At 58.6% G+C, this 25,027-nt stretch overlaps 1 protein-coding gene across 2 annotated transcripts in view; it reads right to left on the reverse strand.

Annotated features, from left to right (window-relative positions):
* The window catches only part of THEGL (theg spermatid protein like), a 67,017-nt gene extending 57,868 nt beyond the window's left edge, over positions 1-9,149 (reverse strand). Inside the window, exon 1 of one of the 2 annotated variants that reach the window (XM_045018119.1) lies at positions 9,028-9,149. In XM_045018119.1, coding sequence (XP_044874054.1) covers positions 9,028-9,046 — 19 coding nt within the window. In that variant the 5' untranslated portion in view covers positions 9,047-9,149. The remainder of the gene's footprint in view (positions 1-9,027) is intronic. The other variant, XM_045018118.1, reaches the window with a different exon arrangement.
* Between the last annotated feature and the right edge of the window lie 15,878 nt (positions 9,150-25,027).

Here is a 25,027-nt window from a genome sequence, read left to right on the forward strand (position 1 = left end):
TATGCTTTCCCACCAATTCTTGCGATAACCAGGTAATACACAAGATGAGATGGACTAATCCTGCTAGCTCCATACTGGCCAAAACAATTCTGACTAACAAACCTTCTCTGGATGTGTATTCAACTGTCTTTCCACTTCCAGACTGTCCAGAAATAATGTCATAGAACCAAGGTCAGATACTGCATCCACACCCAAATTCACTGCATTTAAATAAAATAAATAAATTTTACAGTGTAGATGTTGGCTGGTTGAGTGCTAATGATGGAAACTGCTCCCTACATATACAAGCAAGTGTTCTGCAAAGCAGGGAGCCTTTTGTGAGGATTTACTCCTTGAAATAGAAATTATTCTCAATCTGAGCAGCTCAGCACAATCTTGGCCAGGGAAGGCTTCTATACCAAAGTTGAAAGACAATTTATCTGAAAAGCTTCAAACTTCAGCCATTTTTGCTACTCCCAAGTCTAAAAAAAATAGTTAGGATGTTTTCTTCTTCACCTCTCTTGAACCTGAAAAAAGCTAAATTACATTTTTTTTCAACGACGACAACAACAACAACAAAAGTTAGTCACCTTTGGACTGAGACCAAGCACAGAAAATTTCAGCCCAAAGCAACATTGTTCAGAAAGTTATGAGCATCTGAAAGTAGGGGGTCATATTGTAATGGAAACTGTTTTGTGACTATCTGCACATCTGTCTGTTGGACAGAAGAGCTATGTATACACACCAATCCTGCTTTGATTTGGGACAGGGACTATTTTTGTTATATGTGACAGTGCCTACCACTTTGTTGCGGAGTTGCTGACTGCCCTTTAAACGTGTACTATTAAAGTGGCACATGTACAATCTGTGTATACCATTATGGCAGGATGGACTATGTCTGGAAGCCCCCCAGCTGGAGGCCCTGTGGCCCTGCGTCACTCTGCCCCAGAATAGAGCAGCGAGAAGTCAGGCAGCCTAGAATGGCTGCAGAGGAGCGGCCAATCAGAGGGGCAGCTGAAGCGACCAATAAAGGGCCAAAAGGACCAGATAAAAAGCAAGCAGCCTTCTTTTGCTGTGTGGAGCTTGAGGAGGGAGGACTGTGTACCTGGCTGCAGGGCCGGCTCCAGAGCCCAGCGGGGCAAGCACCCGCCTGGGGCGGCCCTTTCCCGGGGGGGCGGCAGGCTGGGCCGGCGGACCTGCCGCAGTCATGCCTGCGGGAGGTCCACCGGAGCCCCGGGAGGAGCGGACCTGCCGCAGGCATGACTGCGGAGGGGACGCTGGTCCCGCGGCTCGGCTGGACCTTCCGCAGGCATGACTGAGGCAGCTCAACCGGAGCCGCCGGACCAGCGAACCGCCCACAGCTGCGGGAGGTCCAGCCGAGCCGCGCGACCAGCGGATCCTCTGCAGTCATGCCCGCGGGAGGTCCGCTGCTCCCGCGGCTCGGGGGCGCCTCCCGGGCATGACTGCTTGGGGCGGCCGAATTTGTAGAGCCGCCCCTGCCTGGCTGGCTAGATAAACAGCAGGACCACAGACCGCTCACTGCAGAGAGCTCACCAGACAGAACTGAGCCCAGGGAAGGCTGCCAATGACCGGGTACCTGGCTAGCGGAACGAGCAGCAGGATCATCGAAAGGTCAGTGCAGGCAGGCTGAGCCCAGGGGACTGAGCACAGAACCTGGCCAGACCAGATGAGGGTACTGAGATGGGCCCTGCTGGTCTGGTTGCAAACTGACCCCAGGGAGGACTGCTGAAAAGGACACCAGCTGAGGGTATTGAGATGGACCCTGCCTAGGTGTCTGAAGAAAGCTCTTATGTTTCTTCCCAGAGGCATTGCCATGGCCCAATACCAGGGCTGTGATAAGAACTCAGGACTGTATACCCCGGAAGAGGGGACAGCATATGCAGCTCAGCTGGAGGGCTGAGTCACTGAAGACCTGCTGAGAGAACCAACGGCCTGGGGGTGCTTGCGCAAGGTGGGTGCCACCCTGTTGAAAGAACTAAAATCAAAGCAGGCTCACACCCAACCAACTAAAGGGGGCCGCCCATGAGAGGGGGTGCGGCCCTGTGAAAAAAAAAACCTGATTTTCTGGCTGATATGCTGCAAAGGGGGTGCTCGTGAGAGGCGGGTGCTGACCCCATTACAATCATTTAACTTACTGACATCAGAAATGAAAACAAATGCAAAAAATGTCAATAAAAATATCAAGAAATTATTACTTCTAGGAGTCACTAGGGGGACTCCCCCACCCACCCCTCATGGCTTCAGTGCACTGGGACCATCTACCCCATGGCTGGAGTGCACTGGGAGGACATCCACCTCCAAGATCCTGACTCCAAGCAAATTGCCTCACCAGACCCGGGGACTCTTTACTCCCATGGATTAGCAAGGACTCGGGGGGGAGGGGGATCACATGTCTGAGACACTCTCCCTCCTCGTAACTTCTCCAGCCCCTTCGCTCCTGCCCCCCCACCTTTTTTTAAGACCTTCCCTTCCTGCCTGATGATTTTACTTTGTTTTATCCCCATCAAATTTCCTAGATTCTGAGTTTACAGTACATCTGAAACTATTTGATCTATTTGCCTTAAGAGTACACTTATCAGAGATACCAGATCTAAACAATGCAATGAAGATTTCAGTTTGATGAATCTTTTCAATTCCCCAACTGATCTCCTAAAATCCTGTCCAAGAATAATTATTATTGTTGGTTATGATTCACCAACTTACTGAGAAAGTGTTTGTGATGGGTTGAATCACAGAAACCCCCTTGGGAACTGTCAACTGATGTGCCAAGACTACTTATGCCTCTGCTTTCCCTGCCAGCCTGGGAATCCAGCACCCTGTTTTGTCTGCTCCAACAGACCCAGGGTCTGAACCACGTGACCCAAAGCTGCAGACTTAACTGAAAGCAACTTACAGATGTGTTCTTATCTTTCACACTCCCAATGGGGTCCAAACCCCAAATAAATCCATTTTACCATTTAACTCATAAATTGTTCGCCCTTTATAAATACTGATAGAGATATGCACAGCTGATCCCCCCCCCGCCCCTCCCCCAGGTATTAATACATACTCTGGGTTAATTAATAAGTAAAAAGTGATTTTATTAAATACAGAAAGTAGGATTTAAGTGGTTCCAAGTAATAGCAGACAGAACAAAGTGAATTACCAAGTAAAATAAAATAGAACACACAAGTCTATGTCTAAGAAAACTGAATACAGATAAAACCTCACCAGTTCCAGTAAGCTTCCTTTTACAGACTAGTCTCCTTCTAGTCTGGGTCCAGCAATCACTCACACCCCCTGCAGTTACTGTCCTTTATTCCAGTCTCTTTCAGGTATCCTTGGGGGTGGAGAGGCTCTCTCTTTAACCAGCTGAAGACAAAATGGAGGGGTCTCCCAGGGGTTTAAATAGACTTTCTCTTGTGGGTGGAGACCCCCCTCCTCTCTCCTATGCAAAGATCAGCTCCAAGATGGAGTTTTGGAGTCACATGGGCAAGTCACATGTCCACGCATGACTGAAAACTTACAGGTAGCAGCCATGGTTCACATGTTGCCTTGAACGTCCTCAGGTAAACTTCTTATGTGGATTGAAGCCTTCCAAGATCCATTGTCCGTTAAGTGCTTCTTGATTGGGCACTTAACTTGCACATTCCTTTCTCAAGAAGCTGACCAAATGCTCTATTAGGCTAGTTAAAATCAAGCAAGTACACAACCAATATTCATAACTTCGAATACAAAAATGACACATGCATACAGATAGGAGGAACAGATTCAGTAGGTCATAACCTTTGCAGAGATGTGTTACATGGCATATGTAGCATAAAACATATTCCAGTTATGTCATATATATACATTCATAAGTTTATTCCCATGAAGTCTTATGGGGTATACCGTCACAGTGTTAGTATGAGACTGTCAGTTGTTTTTTCAATAATATTATTTCAGGTGCTCTCCTCTCCCCTCTCCTATTCAATCTGGCATTAGAACCACTTGCAATAGTAATTAGGGGACACCAAAGGATCCAATCAGGGAGTCAATAGACAAAAATCCTTCTAGATGCAGACCACATTCTCCTAGATATTACAAATCCAGATCAGTCTATTCCAAATCTCCTACAAACAATATATAACATTGGCAAATTCTCTGGCTATATAACATAAATTGGGATAAATCAGAAGCAATGAAGATCTCATTAGATTAAATTGGAAGTGGCTCCTAGAGAGACATTTAGCTGGCAACAGACCAGCCTCAGATCTCTTGGCATCCTGCTCCCTAGGGCAATTAAAAACATAGTCCAAGTTAGCCTAGCCCCATTAATCATGCAGTTAGCAAACCATTTCCATTGGTGGGAGGCACAACTTCTCTGCCTTTGGGGAACAATAAACGTTTTACCATGAATGCCCCTCCCAGGATCCTTATTATGCTGAATTCCCTCCCTAGTCAAATTCCTCCCTTTTATTTTACCAAACTCGACACCAGGTTCAGGTCCTTCTTGTGGGGTGCAGGTAACAAACTCAGAATCTCCATACACAGGTTACAGCTCCCCGGCAGAACAGGTGGATTTAAATTTCCCAACTCTACACTTTCCCATCCAGCAATAGTGCTTAGCCAAGCAGCACAGGGGCTCATTCCCTGGTGCGGTGGACCCCCAGATTGGCTCCTGCTGGAAGCAGAACTGGTTGCTCCTTTCCCCCTTTCCAATGCACTGCACTCAGATTACTACCGATCCCTAAAGCATGATCATCAACTATTGTGGCAGCCAGAAATATTTGAAGTACTCTGTTCACCAACTTTAAAAATCATCCCCTTCTACATAGCAAGGCCTCTCCCTGGGGGTAACTCAAAATGCTGTATAGCAGTGATAGGTGTTCACTCCACCCTTGCCCCAAAGGGTCAATGAAGACTAAGAAGGGGTCCAATTAACCCAAGAGAGAGGGCTGAGAGGAATCAGGTGGCCAAATAATCCCCTGATTGAATGAGGAAGTCCGAGCTGGGTTGGGGCTATAAAGGCAGGAAATTGGCAGCAGAAAAGGAAAGGCTGTAGTCTCTCCATAGTGAGAGAGAGGAGGGTTTGGAGCTGGTACACCTGGACAAAGGAGGGGAACTAGGATTTGTAGGCGTGAGTCCAGGGAAGGAGCAACAAGGGCTGTGGGAAAGCAGGCCACAGGTGTAGGATCCCTGGAGTGGAACCTGGAGTAGTAGGTAGGCTCAGGTTCACCTACTGGCCACTGAGGAAGTGGCACCATCCGTGCCTGGCCAGAGAAGACTGCCTGACACTGTTTGCGTAGAAGGACTTTGGGTAACCCCCAGAAGGGGAAACCACCTACTGACCTGGCCAGAGGGACTAGTCATGAAGAAGAGGCTCCTGGAGCGAGGGGGCTGCAGGGTGAGACAGGACTAGTACAGACACTGCTGGAGGAGGGCACAACACCTAGCCAAGCAAATCCCCAGCTCACACCAGTGGCGAGTGCACCCTGTAACAAGAAGGCAACCCCATCATTTGGCCAAATTGGCTTAGGAAAGGAATTTTGACCATCAGCCAATTTAGTTAGCATGACATTTTCCTCCCTTTTACAATATTAAAATTGAGGTCCAATCTAGAACCTAATTAGGAGTAGCAATATTCCCAAATTAGACACGCCCTTTCCCATCTGTTTGGCCCCGTGCCTGAGCTACCCTAGCTCACCTGAACTGCTTTCATTTCTCCAAATATTATCCAGATTGCCAAAATCTATGGCAACACTATATGCACACTGGGCCAGAAATTTTGAAATAAACATGAATCCCCCAAAAAGAAATGGGAGGAGGAACTAGGATTGAAACCAGCTGAAACAAATTTTAGCCAGTGCTCCAAACTGCTCCTTAGACCTCCATTTAAGATTAATCCAGCAGAAAATCATATGGAGGATGCACTGGACCCTCTCCAACTTATCGAAACAGGAGCCACTAAGTCAGACAAAGGTTGGTGCCGTGATTCAGTAGGTGCTAACTTAACCCATAGGCTTTGGGAAGGCTCCTACACCAGTAGGTTTTAGGCAGAAGTGAACGGCAGAGTTAATTTTTTCTGATGAAATAAAATTTGTTACAAGCTAAACAGGTAATTTAAAACCTAATGGATATTAATTGGGAGCTGGCTAAGCAGCGCGTTAATAATTGCTGAAAGACTAGCACTACAAACATGGAAATCCAAAAGGGGACCAAAGACTGGAGCACAGACATGGTAAGCTGAGCCTCCGTGGAAAGAATCGTACACACCTTAACAGCAATAGTCAAGAACAACTCTCCGCCATGTGGGATGCTGTCTTGCAAGTAGCTGGATGATCTTATTAATAGGGCTGTCGATTAATCGCAGTTAACTCACATGATTAACTCAAAAAAATTAATCACAATTAAAAAAATTAATTGTGATTAATCACAGTTTTAATTGCACTGTTAAACAAAGGGCTACCAATTGAAATTTATTAAATATTTTTGATGTTTTTCTACATTTTCATATATATCTTGTATTCTGTGTTGTAACTGAAATCAAAGTGTATATTTTGATGACAAATATTTGCACTGTAAAAATGATAGAAGAAATAGTATTTTTCAAGTCACCTCATACAAGTACTGTAGTGCAATCGCTTTGTCCTGAAAATGCAATTTATAAATGCAGATTAATGATCTGGAGGATGGCGTGGACTGCACTCTAAGCAAGTTTGCAGATGACACTAAACTGGGAGGAGTGGTAGATACGCTGGAGGGTAGGGATAGGATACAGAGGGACCTAGACAAATCAGAGGACAGGGCCAAAAGAAATCTGATGAGGCTGAACAAGGACAAGTGCAGAGTCCTGCACTGAGGACGGAAGAATCCCATTCGCTGCTACAGACTAGGGACCGAGTGGCTAGGCAGCAGTTCTGCAGAAAATGACCTAGGGTTACAGTTGACGAGAAATTGGATGAGTCAACAGTGTGCCCTACTTGCCAAGAAGGCTAATGGCATTTTGGGCTGTATAAGTAGGAGCATTGCCAGCAGATGGAGGGATGTGATCATTCCCCTCTATTTGACATTGGTGAGGCTTCATCTGGAGTACTATGTCCAGTTTTGGGCCCCACACTACAAGAAGGATGTGGAAAAATTGGAGAGAGTCCAGCGGAGGGCAACAAAAATGATTAGGGGGCTGGAGCATACGATTTATGAGGAGAGGCTGAGGGAACTGGGATTATTTAGTCTGTAGAAGGGAAGAATGAGGGGGGATTTGATAGCTGCTTTCAACTACCTGAAAGGGGGTTCCAAAGAGGATGGATCTAGACTGTTCTCAGTGGTACCAGATGACAGAACAAGGAGCAATGGTCTCAAATTACAGTGGGGGAGGTCTAGGTTGGATATTAGAAACACTGTTTCACTAGGAGGATGGTGAAGCACTGGAATGGGTTACCTAGAGAGGTGGTGGAATCTCCTTCCTTATTGGTTTTTAAGGTCAGGCTTGACAAAGCCCTGGCTGGGATGATATAGTTGAGGATTGGTCCTGCTTTGAGCAGGGGGTTGGACTAGATGACCTCCTGAGGTCCCTTCCAACATTGATATTCTATAGATTTTTTTTATTACATAACTTCACTCAAAAACAAAACAATGTAAAACTTCAGAGGATACAAGTCCACTCAGTCCTACTTCTTGTTCAGCTAATTGCTAAGACAAACAAGGTTGTTTACATTTACAGGAGATAATGCTGCCCTCTTCTTATTTACAATGTCACCAGAAACTGAGAACAGGCATTTGCATGGCACTTTTGTAGCTAGCATTGCAAGGTATTTATGTGATATATGCTAAACATATCAGCATAACAGATATGCTAAACATTCGTATGTCCCTTCATGCTTCGGCCACCATTCCAGAGGACATGCTTCCGTGCTGATGACGCTTGTTAAAAAAATAATGCATTAATTAAATTTGTGACTGAACTCCTTGGGGGAGATTGTACATCTCCTGCTCTGTTTTACCTGCATTCTGCCATATATTTCATGTTACCGCAGTCTCAGATGATGACTCAGCACATGTTGTTGTTTGTTTTAAGAACACTTTCACTGCAGATTTCACAAATGCGAAGAAGGTACCAATGTGAGATTTGTAAAGATAGCTACAGCACTTGACCCAAGGTTTAAGAATCTGAAGTGCCTTCCAAAATCTGAGAGGGATGTGGTGTGGAGCATGCTTTCAGAAGTCTTAAAAGAGCACCACTCTGATGTGGAAACTACAGAATCTGAAGCACCAAAAAAGAAAATCAACCTTCTGCTGGTGGCATCTGACTCAGATAATGAAAATGAACATGCGTCAGTCCACACTGCTTTGGATGGTTTTCAACTAAAACCTGTCATCAGCATGGACGCATGTCCCCTGGAATGGTGGCTGAAGCATGTGCATCTGGCATGTAAATATCTAACTACAACGGTGCCATGACAATGCCTGTTCTCACTTTCAGGAAGTGGGCAATGTTTTCTCCTGCAAATGTAAACAAACCTGTTTGTCTGAGTGACTGGCTGAACAAGAAGTAGGGCTTAGCGGACTTGCAAGCTCTAAAATTTGACACTTTTTTTGTTAATGCAGTACTTTTGTACATAAGTTCATGAGAGTGCATTACTGTACTTGTATTAGGTGAACTGAAAAATGCTATTTCTTTTGGCTTTATACATTGCAAACACTTGTAATCAAAAATAAATATACAGTGAACAGCCCGATTAATTGCAATTAATTTTTTAATTAATGTTTTTAATGGCTTGACAGCCCTGCTTGGGCATTAATGGTGTGTAAACGGAGCACGGCGGGGGGGGGGGGGAGGCTCTAGGCATTTCGCCGCCCCACGCGCGGCAGGCAGGCTGCCTGGAGCCGCCCCTGACGGCAGAGCCCTGCCCCAGAGCTCGCCACGCTCCGGGGGCCAGGCGAGCCCCGGCCCGGGCGGGGGGGGGTCAGGCCGGGCACGGCCAGGCGCACACGGAGCAGCAGCGCGGCCGCTCCCCAGCAGGGAGGCGGCAGGTCCCGGAACCGCCCGGCGCGGGGCCGCGCACCCACCTGGCTGCCGGGCCGCCATGCCGAGCGCCGGGCCCGCTCCCCGCCCGCGGGCCCTGGCAGCGACCGCCGCGCGCCCCGCCTGGCGCCGCTGTTTGTCCCGGTCGCCAGGGCAACCGCCGGCGCTCGCGCCGCGTTCCGGGCCACAAAAAGGGGGGGGGCGCGCGCCGCTGTAGGTGTGTGGCGCGAGGGCAGCCCGACTCCGGCCGCCGCGCGCTGCAGCGCTCCCTGCTGCTAGCAACCAGCGTGCAGCGCCCCCGCGGCCGGGGCTGGGGCCAGGGGCCCGGCCGGGCTCAGAGCCCCGCGGCCAGGGCTGGGGCCAGGGGCCCGGCCGGGTTCAGAGCCCCGCGGCCAGGGCTGGGGCCAGGGGCCCGGCCGGGTTCAGAGCCCCGCGGCCAGGGGCCCGGCCGGGTTCAGAGCCCCGCGGCCAGGGGCCCGGCCAGGTTCAGAGCCCCGCGGCCAGGGCTGGGGCCAGGGGCATGAGCCGGGTTCAGAGCCCCGCGGCCAGGGCTGGGGCGAGGGGCCCGGCCGGGTTCAGAGCCCCGCGGCCAGGGGCCCGGCCAGGTTCAGAGCCCCGCGGCCAGGGCTGGGGCCAGGGGCATGAGCCGGGTTCAGAGCCCCGCGGCCAGGGCTGGGGCCAGGGGCCCGGCCGGGTTCAGAGCCCCGCGGCCAGGTCTGGGGCCAGGCGCACGGCCGGGATCAGAGCCCCGCGGCCAGGGGCCCGGCCGGGTTCAGAACCCCGCGGCCAGGGCTGGGGCCAGGGGCATGAGCCGGGTTCAGAGCCCCGCGGCCAGGGCTGGGGCCAGGGGCCCGGCCGGGTTCGGAGCCCCGCGGCCAGGGCTGGGGCCAGGGGCCCGGCCGGGTTCAGAGCCCCGCGGCCAGGGCTGGGGCCAGGGGCCCGGCCGGGTTCAGAGCCCCGCGGCCAGGGCTGGGGCCAGGGGCACGGCCGGGATCAGAGCCCCGGGGCCAGGGCTGGGGTCAGGGTCACCGGCCGGGTTCAGAGCCCCGCGGCCAGGGCTGGGGCCAGGGGCCCGGCCGGGTTCAGAGCCCCGCGGCCAGGGCTGGGGCCAGGGGCCCGGCCGGGTTCAGAGCCCCGCGGCCAGGGCTGGGGCCAGGGGCCCGGCCGGGTTCAGAGCCCCGCGGCCAGGGCTGGGGCCAGGGGCACGGCCGGGATCAGAGCCCCGCGGCCAGGGCTGGGGCCAGGGGCACGGCCGGGTTCAGAGCCCCGCGGCCAGGGCTGGGGCCAGGGGCCCGGCCGGGTTCAGAGCCCCGCGGCCAGGGCTGGGGCCAGGGGCATGGCCGGGTTCAGAGCCCCGCGGCCAGGGCTGGGGCCAGAGGCCCGGCCGGGTTCAGAGCCCCGCGGCCAGGGCTGGGGCCAGGGGCATGGCCGGGTTCAGAGCCCAGCGACCAGGGCTGCGGCCAGGGGCCCGGCCGGGTTCAGAGCCCCGCGGCCAGGGCTGGGGCCAGGCGCACGGCCGGGATCAGAGCCCCGGGGCCAGGGCTGGGGTCAGGGTCACCGGCCGGGTTCAGAGCCCCGCGGCCAGGGCTGGGGCCAGGGGCCCGGCCGGGTTCAGAGCCCCGCGGCCAGGGCTGGGGCCAGGGGCATGAGCCGGGTTCAGAGCCCCGCGGCCAGGGCTGGGGCCAGGGGCCCGGCCGGGTTCAGAGCCCCGCGGCCAGGTCTGGGGCCAGGCGCACGGCCGGGATCAGAGCCCCGGGGCCAGGGCTGGGGTCAGGGTCACCGGCCGGGTTCAGAGCCCCGCGGCCAGGGCTGGGGCCAGGGGCCCGGCCGGGTTCAGAGCCCCGCGGCCAGGGCTGGGGCCAGGGGCCCGGCCGGGTTCAGAGCCCCGCGGCCAGGGCTGGGGCCAGGGGCCCGGCCGGGTTCAGAGCCCCGCGGCCAGGGCTGGGGCCAGGGGCCCGGCCGGGTTCAGAGCCCCGCGGCCAGGGCTGGGGCCAGGGGCATGGCCGGGTTCAGAGCCCCGCGGCCAGGGCTGGGGCCAGGGGCCCGGCCGGGTTCAGAGCCCCGCGGCCAGGGCTGGGGCCAGGGGCATGGCCGGGTTCAGAGCCCCGCGGCCAGGGCTGGGGCCAGAGGCCCGGCCGGGTTCAGAGCCCCGCGGCCAGGGCTGGGGCCAGGCGCACGGCCGGGATCAGAGCCCCGGGGCCAGGGCTGGGGTCAGGGTCACCGGCCGGGTTCAGAGCCCCGCGGCCAGGGCTGGGGCCAGGGGCCCGGCCGGGTTCAGAGCCCCGCGGCCAGGGCTGGGGCCAGGGGCCCGGCCGGGTTCAGAGCCCCGCGGCCAGGGCTGGGGCCAGGGGCCCGGCCGGGTTCAGAGCCCCGCGGCCAGGGCTGGGGCCAGAGGCCCGGCCGGGTTCAGAGCCCCGCGGCCAAGGCTGGGGCCAGGGGCACGGCCGGGTTCAGAGCCCCGGGGCCAGAGCTGGGGTCAGGGGCATAAGCCAGGTTCAGAGCCCCGCGGCCAGGGCTGGGGCCAAGGGCCCGGCCGGGTTCAGAGCCCCGCGGCCAGGGCTGGGGCCAGGGGCCCGGCCGGGTTCAGAGCCCCGCGGCCAGGGCTGGGGCCAGGGGCCCGGCCGGGTTCAGAGCCCCGCGGCCAGGGCTGGGGCCAGAGGCCCGGCCGGGTTCAGAGCCCCGCGGCCAGGGCTGGGGCCAGGGGCATGGCCGGGTTCAGAGCCCCGCGGCCAGGGCTGGGGCCAGGGGCCCGGCCGGGTTCAGAGCCCTGCGGCCAGGGCTGGGGCCAGGGGCATGGCCGGGTTCAGAGCCCAGCGGCCAGGGCTGCGGCCAGGGGCCCGGCCGGGTTCAGAGCCCCGCGGCCAGGGCTGGGGCCAGGGGCATGGCCGGGTTCAGAGCCCCGCGGCCAGGGCTGGGGCCAGGGGCCCGGCCGGGTTCAGAGCCCCGCGGCCAGGGCTGGGGCCAGGGGCATGGCCGGGTTCAGAGCCCAGCGGCCAGGGCTGCGGCCAGGGGCCCGGCCGGGTTCAGAGCCCCGCGGCCAGGGCTGGGGCCAGGGGCATGGCCGGGTTCAGAGCCCCGCGGCCAGGGGCACAGCCGGGATCAGAGCCCCGCGGCCAGGGCTGGGGTCAGGGTCACCGGCCGGGATCAGAGCCCCGGGGCCAGGGCTGGGGTCAGGGGCCCGGCCGGGTTCAGAGCCCCGTGGCCAGGGCTGGGGCCAGGGGCCCGGCCGGGTTCAGAGCCCTGGGGCCAGGGGCATGAGCTGGGTTCAGAGCCCAGTGGCCAGGGCGGGTGTCAAGGTTTCCTCCCCCACTCTGATCTTTAGGGTACAGATGTGGGGACCTGCATGGACCCTTCTAAGCTTAATTTCTAGCTTAGATCTGGTAACACTGCCACCAGCCACAAAACAGTGTCTGGCACTTTCTGTCCCCCCAAAACCTTCCCTGGGGAACACAGATCCAAACCTCTTGGATCTTAACACAAGGAGAATTTAACCATCCCCCCTTCTTTCCCCCACCAACTCCTGGTGAGTCCAGACCCAATTCCCTGGATCTTAAAACAAAGAAAAATCAATCAGGTTCTTAAAAAAGAAAGCTTTTAATAAAAAAGAAAGGTAAAAATCATCTCTAAAATCAGGATGGAAAATACTTTACAGGGTACTTAGGTTTATATAGCCCAGAGGAACCCCCTCTAGCCTCAGGTTCAAAGTTACAGCAAACAGAGGTAAAATCCTCTCAGCAAAAAGGAACATTTACAGGTTGAGAAAACAAACATAAGACTAACACGCCTTGCCTGTGCTACTTACAAGTTTGAAACATGAGAGACTGATTCAGAAAGATTTGGGGAGCCTGGATTGATGTCTGGTCCCTCTCAGTCCCGAGAACAAACAACCCCCAAAACAAAGAGCACAAAAAAACCCCTCCTTCCACCAAGATTTGAAAGTATCTTGTCCCACTATTGGTCCTCTGGTCAGGAGTCAGCCAGGTTTACTGAGCTTCTTAACCCTTTACAGGTAAAAGAGACATTAACCCTTAACGATCTGTTTATGACAGCTGGGGTCAGGGTCACCGGCCGGGTTCAGAGCCCTGGGGCCAGGGGCATTAGCGGGTTCAGAGCCCCGTGGCCAGGGCTGGGGCCAGGGGCACGGCCGGGTTCAGAGCCCCGTGGCCAGGGCTCGGGCCAGGGGCACGGCCGGGTTCAGAGCCCGGTGGTCAGGGCTGGGGCCAGAGGCCCGGCCGGGTTCAGAGCCCCGCGGCCAAGGCTGGGGCCAGGGGCACGGCCGGGTTCAGAGCCCCGGGGCCAGAGCTGGGGCCAGGGGCCCGGCCGGGTTCAGAGCCCCGCGGCCAGGGCTGGGGCCAGGCGCATGGCCGGGATCAGAGCCCCGGGGCCAGGGCTGGGGTCAGGGTCACCGGCCGGGTTCAGAGCCCCGCGGCCAGGGCTGGGGCCAGGGGCCCGGCCGGGTTCAGAGCCCCGCGGCCAGGGCTGGGGCCAGGGGCCCGGCCGGGATCAGAGCCCCGCGGCCAGGGCTGGGGCCAGGCGCATGGCCGGGATCAGAGCCCCGGGGCCAGGGCTGGGGTCAGGGTCACCGGCCGGGTTCAGAGCCCCGCGGCCAGGGCTGGGGCCAGGGGCCCGGCCGGGTTCAGAGCCCCGCGGCCAGGGCTGGGGCCAGGGGCCCGGCCGGGTTCAGAGCCCCGCGGCCAGGGCTGGGGCCAGGGGCCCGGCCGGGTTCAGAGCCCCGCGGCCAGGGCTGGGGCCAGGGGCCCGGCCGGGTTCAGAGCCCCGCGGCCAGGGCTGGGGCCAGGGGCCCGGCCGGGTTCAGAGCCCCGCGGCCAGGGCTGGGGCCAGGGGCCCGGCCGGGTTCAGAGCCCTGCGGCCAGGGCTGGGGCCAGGGGCATGGCCGGGTTCAGAGCCCCGCGGCCAGGGGCACAGCCGGGATCAGAGCCCCGCGGCCAGGGCTGGGGTCAGAGTCACCGGCCGGGATCAGAGCCCCGGGGCCAGGGCTGGGGTCAGGGGCCCGGCCGGGTTCAGAGCCCCGTGGCCAGGGCTGGGGCCAGGGGCCCGGCCGGGTTCAGAGCCCTGGGGCCAGGGCTGGGGCCAGGGTCACCGGCCGGGATCAGAGCCCTGGGGCCAGGGCTGGGGTCAGGGTCACCGGCCGGGTTCAGAGCCCCACGGCCAGGGGCCCGGTCAGGTTCAGAGCCCCGCGGCCAGGGCTGGGGCCAGGGGCACGGCCGGGTTCAGAGCCCCGTGGTCAGGGCTGGGGCAGGAGGCCCGGCCGGGTTCAGAGCCCCGCGGCCAAGGCTGGGGCCAGGGGCACGGCCGGGTTCAGAGCCCCGGGGCCAGAGCTGGGGTCAGGGGCATAAGCCAGGTTCAGAGCCCCGTGGTCAGGGCTGGGGCCAGGGGCCCGGCCGGGTTCAGAGCCCCACGGCCAGGGCTGGGGCCAGGGGCCCGGCCGGGTTCAGAGCCCCGCGGCCAGGGCTGGGGCCAGGGGCATGGCCGGGTTCAGAGCCCCACGGCCAGGGCTGGGGCCAGGGGCATGGCCGGGTTCAGAGCCCCGCGGCCAGGGCTGGGGCCAGGGGCACGGCCGGGTTCAGAGCCCCGCGGCCAGGGCTGGGGTCAGGGTCACCGGCCGGGATCAGAGCCCCGCGGCCAGGGCTGGGGCCAGGGGCCCGGCCGGGTTCAGAGCCCCGCGGCCAGGGCTGGGGCCAGGGGCATGGCCGGGTTCAGAGCCCTGCGGCCAGGGCTGGGGCCAGAGGCCCGGCCGGGTTCAGAGCCCCGCGGCCAGGGCTGGGGCCAGGCGCACGGCCGGGATCAGAGCCCCGGGGCCAGGGCTGGGGTCAGGGTCACCGGCCGGGTTCAGAGCCCCGCGGCCAGGGCTGGGGCCAGGGGCCCGGCCGGGTTCAGAGCCCCGCGGCCAGGGCTGGGGCCAGAGGCCCGGCCGGGTTCAGAGCCCCGCGGCCAGGGGCCCGGCCGGGTTCAGAGCCCCGCGGCCAGGGCTGGGGCCAGGGGCACGGCCGGGTTCAGAGCCCCGGGGCCAGAGCTGGGGTCAGGGGCATAAGCCAGGTTCAGAGCCCCGTGGTCAGGGCTGGGGCCAGGGGCACGGCCGGGTTCAGAGCCCCGCGGCCAGGGCTGGGGCCAGGGGCCCGGCCGGGTTCAGAGCCCCGCGGCCAGGGCTGGGGCCAGGGGCCCGGCCGGGTTCAGAGCCCCGCGGCCAGGGCTGGGGCCAGGGGCCCGGCCGGGTTCAGAGCCCTGCGGCCAGGGCTGGGGCCAGGGGCATGGCCGGGTTCAGAGCCCAGCGGCCAGGGCTGCGGCCAGGGGCCCGGCCGGGTTCAGAGCCCCGCGGCCAGGGCTGGGGCCAGGGGCATGGCCGGGTTCAGAGCCCCGCGGCCAGGGCTGGGGCCAGGGGCCTGGCCGGGTTCAGAGCCCCGCGGCCAGGGCTGGGGCCAGGGGCCTGGCCGGGTTCAGAGCCCCGCGGCCAGGGCTGGGGTCAGGGTCACCGGCCGGGTTCAGAGCCCCACGGCCAGGGGCCCGGTCAGGTTCAGAGCCCCGCGGCCAGGGCTGGGGCCAGAGGCCCGGCCGGGTTCAGAGCCCCGCGGCCAAGGCTGGGGCCAGGGGCCCGGCCGGGTTCAGAGCCCCGGGGCCAGAGCTGGGGTCAGGGGCATAAGCCAGGTTCAGAGCCCTGCGGCCAGGGCTGGGGCCAGGGGCCCGGCCGGGTTCAGAGCCCCGCGGCCAGGGCTGGGGCCAGGGGCATGGCCGGGTTCAGAGCCCCGCGGCCAGTGCTGGGGCCAGGGGCCCGGCCGGGTTCAGAGCCCCGCGGCCAGGGCTGGGGCCAGGGGCCCGGCCGGGTTCAGAGCCCCGCGGCCAGGGCTGGGGCCAGGGGCCCGGCCGGGTTCAGAGCCCCGCGGCCAGGGCTGGGGCCAGGGGCATGGCCGGGTTCAGAGCCCAGCGGCCAGGGCTGGGGCCAGGGGCCCGGCCGGGTTCAGAGCCCTGCGGCCAGGGCTGGGGCCAGGGGCATGGCCGGGTTTAGAGCCCAGCGGCCAGGGCTGGGGCCAGGGGCCCGGCCGGGTTCAGAGCCCCGCGGCCAGGGCTGGGGCCAGGGGCATGGCCGGGTTCAGAGCCCCGCGGCGAGGGGCACAGCCGGGATCAGAGCCCCGCGGCCAGGGCTGGGGTCAGGGTCACCGGCCGGGATCAGAGCCCCGGGGCCCGGGCTGGGGTCAGGGGTCCGGCCGGGTTCAGAGCCCCGTGGCCAGGGCTGGGGCCAGGGCCCCGGCCGGGTTCAGAGCCCTGGGGCCAGGGCTGGGGCCAGGGTCACCGGCCGGGATCAGAGCCCTGGGGCCAGGGCTGGGGTCAGGGTCACCGGCCGGGTTCAGAGCCCCGCGGCCAGGGCTGAGGCCAGGGCCATGGCCGGGTTCAGAGCCCCGCGGCCAGGGCTGGGGCCAGGGGCATGAACCGGGTTCAGAGCCCCGCGGCCAAGGCTCGGGCTAGGGGCACGGCCGGGTTCAGAGCCCCGCGGCCAGGGCTGGGGCCAGGGGCCCGGCCGGGTTCAGAGCCCCGCGGCCAGGGCTGGGGCCAGGGGCCCGGCCGGGTTCAGAGTCCCGCGGCCAGGGCTGGGGCCAGGGGCCCGGCCGGGTTCAGAGCCCCGGGGCCAGGGCTGGGGCCAGGGGCACGGCCGGGTTCAGAGCCCCGCGGCCAGGGCTGGGGCCAGGGGCCCGGCCGGGTTCAGAGTCCCGCGGCCAGGGCTGGGGCCAGGGGCCCGGCCGGGTTCAGAGCCCCGGGGCCAGGGCTGGGGCCAGGGGCACGGCCGGGTTCAGAGCCCCGCGGCCAGGGCTGGGGCCAGGGGCCCGGCCGGGTTCAGAGTCCCGCGGCCAGGGCTGGGGCCAGGGGCACGGCCGGGTTCAGAGTCCCGCGGCCAGGGCTGGGGCCAGGGGCACGGCCGGGTTCAGAGCCCCGCGGCCAGGGCTGGGGCCAGGGGTACGGCCGGGTTCAGAGTCCCGCGGCCAGGGCTGGGGCCAGGGGCCCGGCTGGGTTCAGAGCCCTGGGGCCAGGGCTGGGGCCAGGGGCACGGCCGGGTTCAGAGTCCCGCGGCCAGGGCTGGGGCCAGGGGCACGGCCGGGTTCAGAGCCCCGGGGCCAGGGCTGGGGCCAGGGGCCCGGCCGGGTTCAGAGCCCCGCGGCCAGGGCTGGGGCCAGGGGCCCGGCCGGGTTCAGAGCCCCGCGGCCAGGGCTGGGGCCAGGGGCATGGCCGGGTTCAGAGCCCAGCGGCCAGGGCTGGGGCCAGGGGCCCGGCCGGGTTCAGAGCCCTGCGGCCAGGGCTGGGGCCAGGGGCATGGCCGGGTTTAGAGCCCAGCGGCCAGGGCTGGGGCCAGGGGCCCGGCCGGGTTCAGAGCCCCGCGGCCAGGGCTGGGGCCAGGGGCATGGCCGGGTTCAGAGCCCCGCGGCGAGGGGCACAGCCGGGATCAGAGCCCCGCGGCCAGGGCTGGGGTCAGGGGTCCGGCCGGGTTCAGAGCCCCGTGGCCAGGGCTGGGGCCAGGGGCCCGGCCGGGTTCAGAGCCCTGGGGCCAGGGCTGGGGCCAGGGTCACCGGCCGGGATCAGAGCCCTGGGGCCAGGGCTGGGGTCAGGGTCACCGGCCGGGTTCAGAGCCCCGCGGCCAGGGCTGAGGCCAGGGCCATGGCCGGGTTCAGAGCCCCGCGGCCAGGGCTGGGGCCAGGGGCATGAACCGGGTTCAGAGCCCCGCGGCCAAGGCTCGGGCCAGGGGCCCGGCCGGGTTCAGAGCCCCGCGGCCAGGGCTGGGGCCAGGGGCCCGGCCGGGTTCAGAGTCCCGCGGCCAGGGCTGGGGCCAGGGGCCCGGCCGGGTTCAGAGCCCCGCGGCCAGGGCTGGGGCCAGGGGCCCGGCCGGGTTCAGAGTCCCGCGGCCAGGGCTGGGGCCAGGGGCATAAGCCAGGTTCAGAGCCCCGCGGCCAGGGCTGGGGCCAGGGGCACGGCCGGGTTCAGAGCCCCGCGGCCAGGGCTGGGGCCAGGGGCACGGCCGGGTTCAGAGTCCCGCGGCCAGGGCTGGGGCCAGGGGTACGGCCGGGTTCAGAGTCCCGCGGCCAGGGCTGGGGCCAGGGGCCCGGCTGGGTTCAGAGCCCTGGGGCCAGGGCTGGGGCCAGGGGCACGGCCGGATTCAGAGTCCCGCGGCCAGGGCTGGGGCCAGGGGCACGGCCGGGTTCAGAGCCCCGGGGCCAGGGCTGGGGCCAGGGGCACGGCCGGGTTCAGAGCCCCGCGGCCAGGGCTGGGGCCAGGGGCATGAGCCGGGTTCAGAACCCCACGGCCAGGGCTGGGGCCAGGGGCACGGCCGGGTTTAGAGCCCCGCGGCCAGGGCTGGGGCCACGGGCCCGGCCGGGTTCAGAGCCCCGCGGCCAGGGCTGGTGCCAGGGGCCCGGCCGTGTTCAGAGCCCCGCGGCCAGGACTGGGGCCAGGGGCACGGCCGGGTTCAGAGTCCCGCGGCCAAGGCTCGGGCCAGGGGCACGGCCGGGTTCAGAGCCCCGCGGCCAGGGCTGGGGCCAGGGGCACGGCCGGGTTCAGAGCCCCGTGGCCAGGGCTGGGGCCAGGGGCACGGCCGGGTTCAGAGCCCCACGGCCAGGGCTGGGGCCAGGGGCCCGGCCGGGTTCAGAGCCCTGGGGCCAGGGCTGGGGCCAGGGGCATGAGCCGGGTTCAGAGCCCCGCGGCCAGGGCTGGGGCCAGGGGCATGAGCCGGGTTCAGAGCCCAGCGGCCAGGGCTAGGACCAGGGGCACGGCCGGGTTCAGAGCCCCGCGGCCAGGGCTGGGGCCAGGGGCATGAACCGGGTTCAGAGCCCCACGGCCAGGGCTGGGGCCAGGGGCATGAGCCGGGTTCAGAGCCCCGCGGCCAGGGCTGGGGCCAGGGGCATGAGCTGGGTTCAGAGCCCCCAGGGGTAGGGATGGGGGCACTGGTCCAGTTCAGAGCCCCACGGCCAGGGCTGGGACAGGGACCGGGGCAGCGGCTGGTCCAGAGCCCGACGGCCGAGGTTGGAGACAGTGGCACCAACTGGGTCCAGCGCCCCCGCAGCCAGGGCTGGGCTGGAGGCACTGACTCTGGACAGGGGCTCCTAGGAGGACTCACCACCTATAGGCGTGGACTAGAAATGCCACTGGGCCTGCTGCATAGGTAGCTGCTTCTGTGACACTGCCCTGGGCCGGGCCGTCCTTCGGCATACGCAGCATACACGGCTGCGTAGGGCACCTGAAAATTTGGGGCACCCCCAGGTCTTGGTGTCCACCCTCCCGCCTCTTCTTATCCCTGTTCTGACCCTTCCTGCAGGCTCCCACAGCCAGCTGCTGCAGCCCGGTGAGTCTTCCTCCGGAGAGGAGCTAGTAACTTAAAAGTGAAAAAGCCTCCAGCCTGCCAGACCTATTAGCACAACATTGAAACTGTTAAAGAGCCATTCAAGGGGCAATGAAGCCATTTCACAGGCATTTCCCAACCCCCAGGTATATACTGTCAGTTTCTGAATTTACTGACAAAACCAGTTGTGCATCACGGTCATAGTTACTCAGAACAGGTTAGTCTACAGGACCTGAGTTTAAAATTTGCTTTAAAAATATTTCATTAGTGTGTTGCTGAAGATTTTAAAATCGCATCTCTAAAAAATCCTTGCATAGATTTTTAGATGCACAATCTGAGTATTGATCTTTAGCCTTAAATGCTTGGATCTTCAGACATAGTTTTTTTAAATAAATCCTTCAAAAGGCCACCACCCATTTTAATTGTAATTACTATAGTAGAAAAAACTTGCTTCCAAAGTCTTCCTGTCCTTCCTGTCCATCCCTTTCTCCCCTCACCCCCCTGTTGAAGGGAGCCCTTAAAGAGACAACACCCCTTTCCTGCCAGATAGCTGGACAAACGAGTTTCCCTTTCTTTACTTCTATCTGATGAAGTAGTTTTAAGGGAACCCACTAGCAAAATCAGTACCTTAGTAAGATGTAAAATCCTTTGTTATGCCTAAAATCTTTGGAAAATGTCTGTTGTTATGGAGCTCACACAGTAAATTAGTGCTCCCTTTTTCTAAAAGCAGTGAACATAGTTATGAACACACTAAACCTCTGTGCCTGAGTAATTTAAAAGACTGTCTTTGTTTCAGTGAGTTACATATGTAGTAATCTGGACTAAGTACTTTATGAAGACTTGAGTACATTTAAAATATAAAATCAGTTTAGAAATACTGATTAAGAAAAAGTAAACCAGAGAAGAGCTGCATCATGTATTCCATAATATTGAATGTTGTATTCAGCAGGACAGCTGACTTGCCCTTACTACAAAGTCTTTGCAAATAAATCTCTGACAAACTTCAGGGTACATCAAAAAACCCATTCCTGACATATTTTATTCCCAAGTTTAGTGCTTTTAATTAGGTATCTTCTGCATGTCCAGTCTTCAACTTCTGGCATGCAGTGGAAAACATGCTCCATTTTCTTTAGAAAGAAATTGCAGAAGAATGGTTTTTTTTCAAATGTCATTTGCTTCAATTGGGTTCAGGGATTTGGCTGGAAGGGGGTGATCAGGGAGGGGGAGGGAAGAGAGGAGGGGGACCGTGGGGAGAGGGCGGGGCCTGGGCAGAGTGGGGCGGGGCCTGGAGCAGAGGAGGGGTGGAGTATACGCGGAGCCACAGGCAGAAGAGGTGGGCTGGGGAGCTGGCTTCCCCAAGTGGCAGCTTCACCCACCGCCCATGACAGCAGGTGAGAGTGGGTTGGCTCCTGCACACCCAGTTCATGCTGCAGTCTCCTTAGGCAGGGGCCGTATTCACAGAGCCGACTGCGCCAGCACCGCACATTCTGCGTGAGGGAGAGGGTACGGGGGTCTCTGCGGGGAGCTGTGACTCTCCGCTGCCGTGAGGCAGGCTGGGCGGCTCGGTATCCTTCGCTGCCTTGTCTCTCCCCGCCCCCAGGCTGAGAGCCTGGGCTGCCATCGGGCATAGGGGCACAAGTTTAATAATACTGCATAGGGCCCCCTAAATCCCAAGGATGGCCCTGGCCTTGGGTGTGGGTGGCACATCCAGCAGGGTTCAGAGGTGCCCACCCGCATACAATGCAAGCCCATAGCCTGAGGCCATGACCAGAGGGGGAGGCAGTTCCAACAACTTATTTGTCCAACACTTATTTCTTCTTTTCCAGCTCTCTGTAGCCAGGCCCAGTGCAGGCTGCTGGATCCTGCTGTGTGCACTGCCCCAGTTTAAACCAGTCCGCAGCACAGGTAGGTCTTGTCTGCACTGGCCAGGGAAACTGTACTTAAACCTGAATAGCTAGAGAAGCATTAACATGGGGCCTGATCTTACCAAGGGCTGAACATCTCCTGCAGAGTGCTGCTCAGCTCCTGGGAAACAAAGATACTCAGCACCTCACAGAATCAGACCCCCAGTTTCCCTGACTATGTAGACTGGGCCTATGGGTGAATGAGTCCAGGAAGTGCAGCTCTGTGCTGTTAAACATTTTGGGCCGATTCTCCACCCTTACAACATCAGTTGTTAAGGAAGGGTAAAGCACCTGTAGTGCTGAAAGTCTTAAAATCCTGATTTGAGGACCTTAGTAACACAGCCAGAGGCATGGACCTATTACAGGATTGGCGGCGGGGCGGGGGGTGAGATTCTGTGGAGTGCAGTGTGCAGGAGGTCAGACTAGATGATTGTGATGGTCCCTTCTGGCCTTAAAAGTCTAGTCTATTACCCTACTAACAGGGAGAGAATTTGAAAACCACGGTTACTGACAATGAATTAAGATCAAGCATAGCATCAGCTTGCTATCAGTTATGCACCCTTGTCATAAACAGATAGTTAAGGGTTAATGTCTCTTTTACCTGTAAAGGGTTAAGAAGCTCAGTAAACCTGGCTGACACCTGACCAGAAGACCAATAAGGGGACAAGATACTTTCAAATCTTGGTGGAGGGAAGTCTTTTGTTTGTGCTCTTTGTTTGGGGGTTGTTCGCTCTTGGGACTAAGAGGGACCAGACATCAATCCAGGCTCTCCAAATCTTTCTGAATCAGTCTCTCATGTTTCAAACTTGTAAGTAACAGCCAGGCAAGGCGTGTTAGTCTTATGTTTGTTTTCTCAACCTTCAATTGTTCCTTTTTGCTGAGAGGATTTTACCTCTGTTTGCTGTAACTTTGAACCTAAGGCTAGAGGGGGGCCCTCTGGGCTATATGAATCTGATTACCCTGTAAAGTATTTTCCATCCTGATTTTACAGAGATAATTTTTACCTTTCTTTAATTAAAAGCTTTCTTTTTAAGAACCTGATTGATTTTTTCCTTGTGTTAAGATCCAAGGGGATTGGATCTGGACTCACCAGGAATTGGTGGGGGAAGGGACGGGGGATGGTTAAATTCTCCTTGTGTTAAGATCCAAGGGGTTGGATCGGTGTTCACCAGGAACTTGGTGAAAAAGCCTCTCAAGGCTACCCAGGGAGGGGAAGGTTTTGGGGGGATAGAAAGTGATCCAGACACTGAAATTTCTGGATGGTGGCAGTGTTACCAGATCTAAGCTAGTAATTAAGCTTAGAAGTGTCCATGCAGACTCTGTCTATAGATCAGTGGTTCTCAATCTTTTGTACTGGTGACCCCTTTCACATAGCAAGCCTCTGAGTGTGACCCCCCCTTATAAATTAAAAACACTTTTTAGATATTTAACACCATTATAAATGCTGGAGGCGAAGCGGGGTTTGGGGTGGAGGCTGGCAGCTCACGACCCCCCATGTAATAACCTCGCAACCCCCTAAGGGGTCCCAACCCCCAGTTTGAGAACCCCTGCTATAGATCATAAACTGTTTTTACAGAGAAGGAATTCTTTGCACTGGCATTTTTTCCCTACTCTCCCATCTCTGATCATATATTAAAATAATGTCAAATATTCTTTTAAATTAGCAGATGGCTTCAGGGCTCTGCCCTGTCTGTTAGGAATGGCATATTTTTTTCTTCTAACAGTATTCCAGTCCCAGTGTTGCCATCTCTCACAACTTCATCACGAGTCTCATGATATTCAATGCTTTCTTTAAAAACCCAGCTTCTGGAGTTGTGATTACTCTGAGAATCTCAGCATTCACTTTAAAAATACGTTTCTAGCCCTCGTGGATATGAAGAAAGGCTTTAAAACGTGGCCCCTAAAGCCTATGACACCAGAAGGCAAAGAAAAGGAACCCAAAAGTTATTTTTAAAATCTTGTAATTTTGGGGGCCTAACATGAATTCTGAGTGCTTGAGATTGATAATACTGCATCCCCAGGGTCTTCTCTTTCAACTGCTTCCAATTTAAGCATGTTTTTTTAAAGATTTTAAAAAATTCTCTTGGAGTTGTCTATGAATTTGTCATGGCTATGGCTGCTGTAGTGTTTGTCCCTTGTTTCTGTCCCTTGTGCCTGTCCTAGCTGGAAGAAAACGAAGTCTCCGATTCATAGATTGGGTATGTCTACCCTACGTAATTAGGTCGAATTTATAGAAATCGATCTTTAGAAAGCGATTTTATACAGTCAATCGTGTATGTCCCCACTCAGCGCAGTAGGTCGGCGGAGTGCATCCTCACTACCGTGGCTAGCATCAACTCACGGAGTGGTGCACCGTGGGTAACTATCCCATAGTTCCCGCAGTCTCCGCCGCCCATTGGAATTCTGGGTTAAGCTCCCAATGCCTGATGGGGCAAAAACACTGTTGTGGGTGGTTTTGGGTACATGTCGTCAGTCGCCCCTCCTTCCGTGAAAGCAACGGAAATCGTTTCATGCCTTTTTTCCGTGCAGACGCCATACCACAGCAAGCATGGAGCCCGCTCAGCTCAGCTCACCGTCACTGCTGCTGTTGTGTACTGGGTGCTGCTGGCAGCAGACGGTGCAGTAGGTCTGCAAACCATTGTCATCCACCACTTCCGCTGCAACTCTGCTCTCCTGGTGCCATGAATCCACCTCGCAGGTCCTCTCGTCGATTGGTATAAATATCTATTCTTGTGGCATCCGTCGTCTCCACCGCTTCTGCTGCAACTCTGCTCTCCTGCTGTCCTGCAGACGCCATACCACGGCAAGCATGGAGCCCGCTCAGCTCACCGCTGCTGTTGTGAGCATTGTAAACACCTTGTGCATTATCCTGCAGTATAACCAGAACCTGTAAAAGCAGGCGAGGAGGCGACAACACTGCGATCACAATAGTGATGAGGACATGGACACAGACTTCTCTCAAAGCACGGGCGCTGGCAATTTAACATCCCTGTGACGGGGAAAATACCACAGCAGCCCAATATGGTAGCACTTAATTTCAGAAAGGGGGATTACATAACATAAAAATGAAGAAGTTAGTTAAACTGAAATTAAAAAGTACAGCGCAAAAAGTGAAATCTCTGCAAGCTGCATGGAAACTTTTTAAAAACACCATAATAGAGGCTCAACTTAAATGTATACCCCAAATTAAAAAACATAGTAAGAGAACCAAAGAAGTGTCACTGTGGATAAACAACAAAGTAAAAGAAGCAGTGAGAGGCAAAAAGGCATCCTTTAAAAGTGGAAGTTAAATCTTAGTGAGGAAAATAGAAAAGAGCGTAAAGTGTAGCAAATTAAGTGTAAAAATATAATTAGGAAGGCCAAAAAAGAATTTGAACAGCTAGCCAAAGACTCAAAAAGTAATAGCAAAAAAAATGTTTAAGTACATCAGAAGCACGAAGCCTGCTGAACAACCAGTGGAGCCACTGGACGATCAAGATGCTAAAGGAGCACTCAAGGATGATAAGGCCATTGCGGAGAAACTAAATGAATTATTTGCATTGGTCTTCATGGCTGAGGATGTGAGGGAGATTCCCAAACCCGAGCCATTCTTTTTAGGTGACAGATCTGAAGAACTGTCCCAGATTATTGCAGAACTACTAACTGTAGTCTGTAACCTATCATTTGAATCAGCTTCTGTACCAAATGACTGGAGAATAGCTAATGTGACACCAATTTTTAAAAAGGGCTCCAGAGATGATCCCGGCAATAACAGGCCGGTAAGCCTGACTTCAGTACCGGGCTAGCTGATTGAAACTATAGTAA

This window comes from Mauremys mutica, chromosome 5, assembly GCF_020497125.1.
Source record: "Mauremys mutica isolate MM-2020 ecotype Southern chromosome 5, ASM2049712v1, whole genome shotgun sequence".
Taxonomy (NCBI): Eukaryota; Metazoa; Chordata; order Testudines; family Geoemydidae; genus Mauremys; species Mauremys mutica.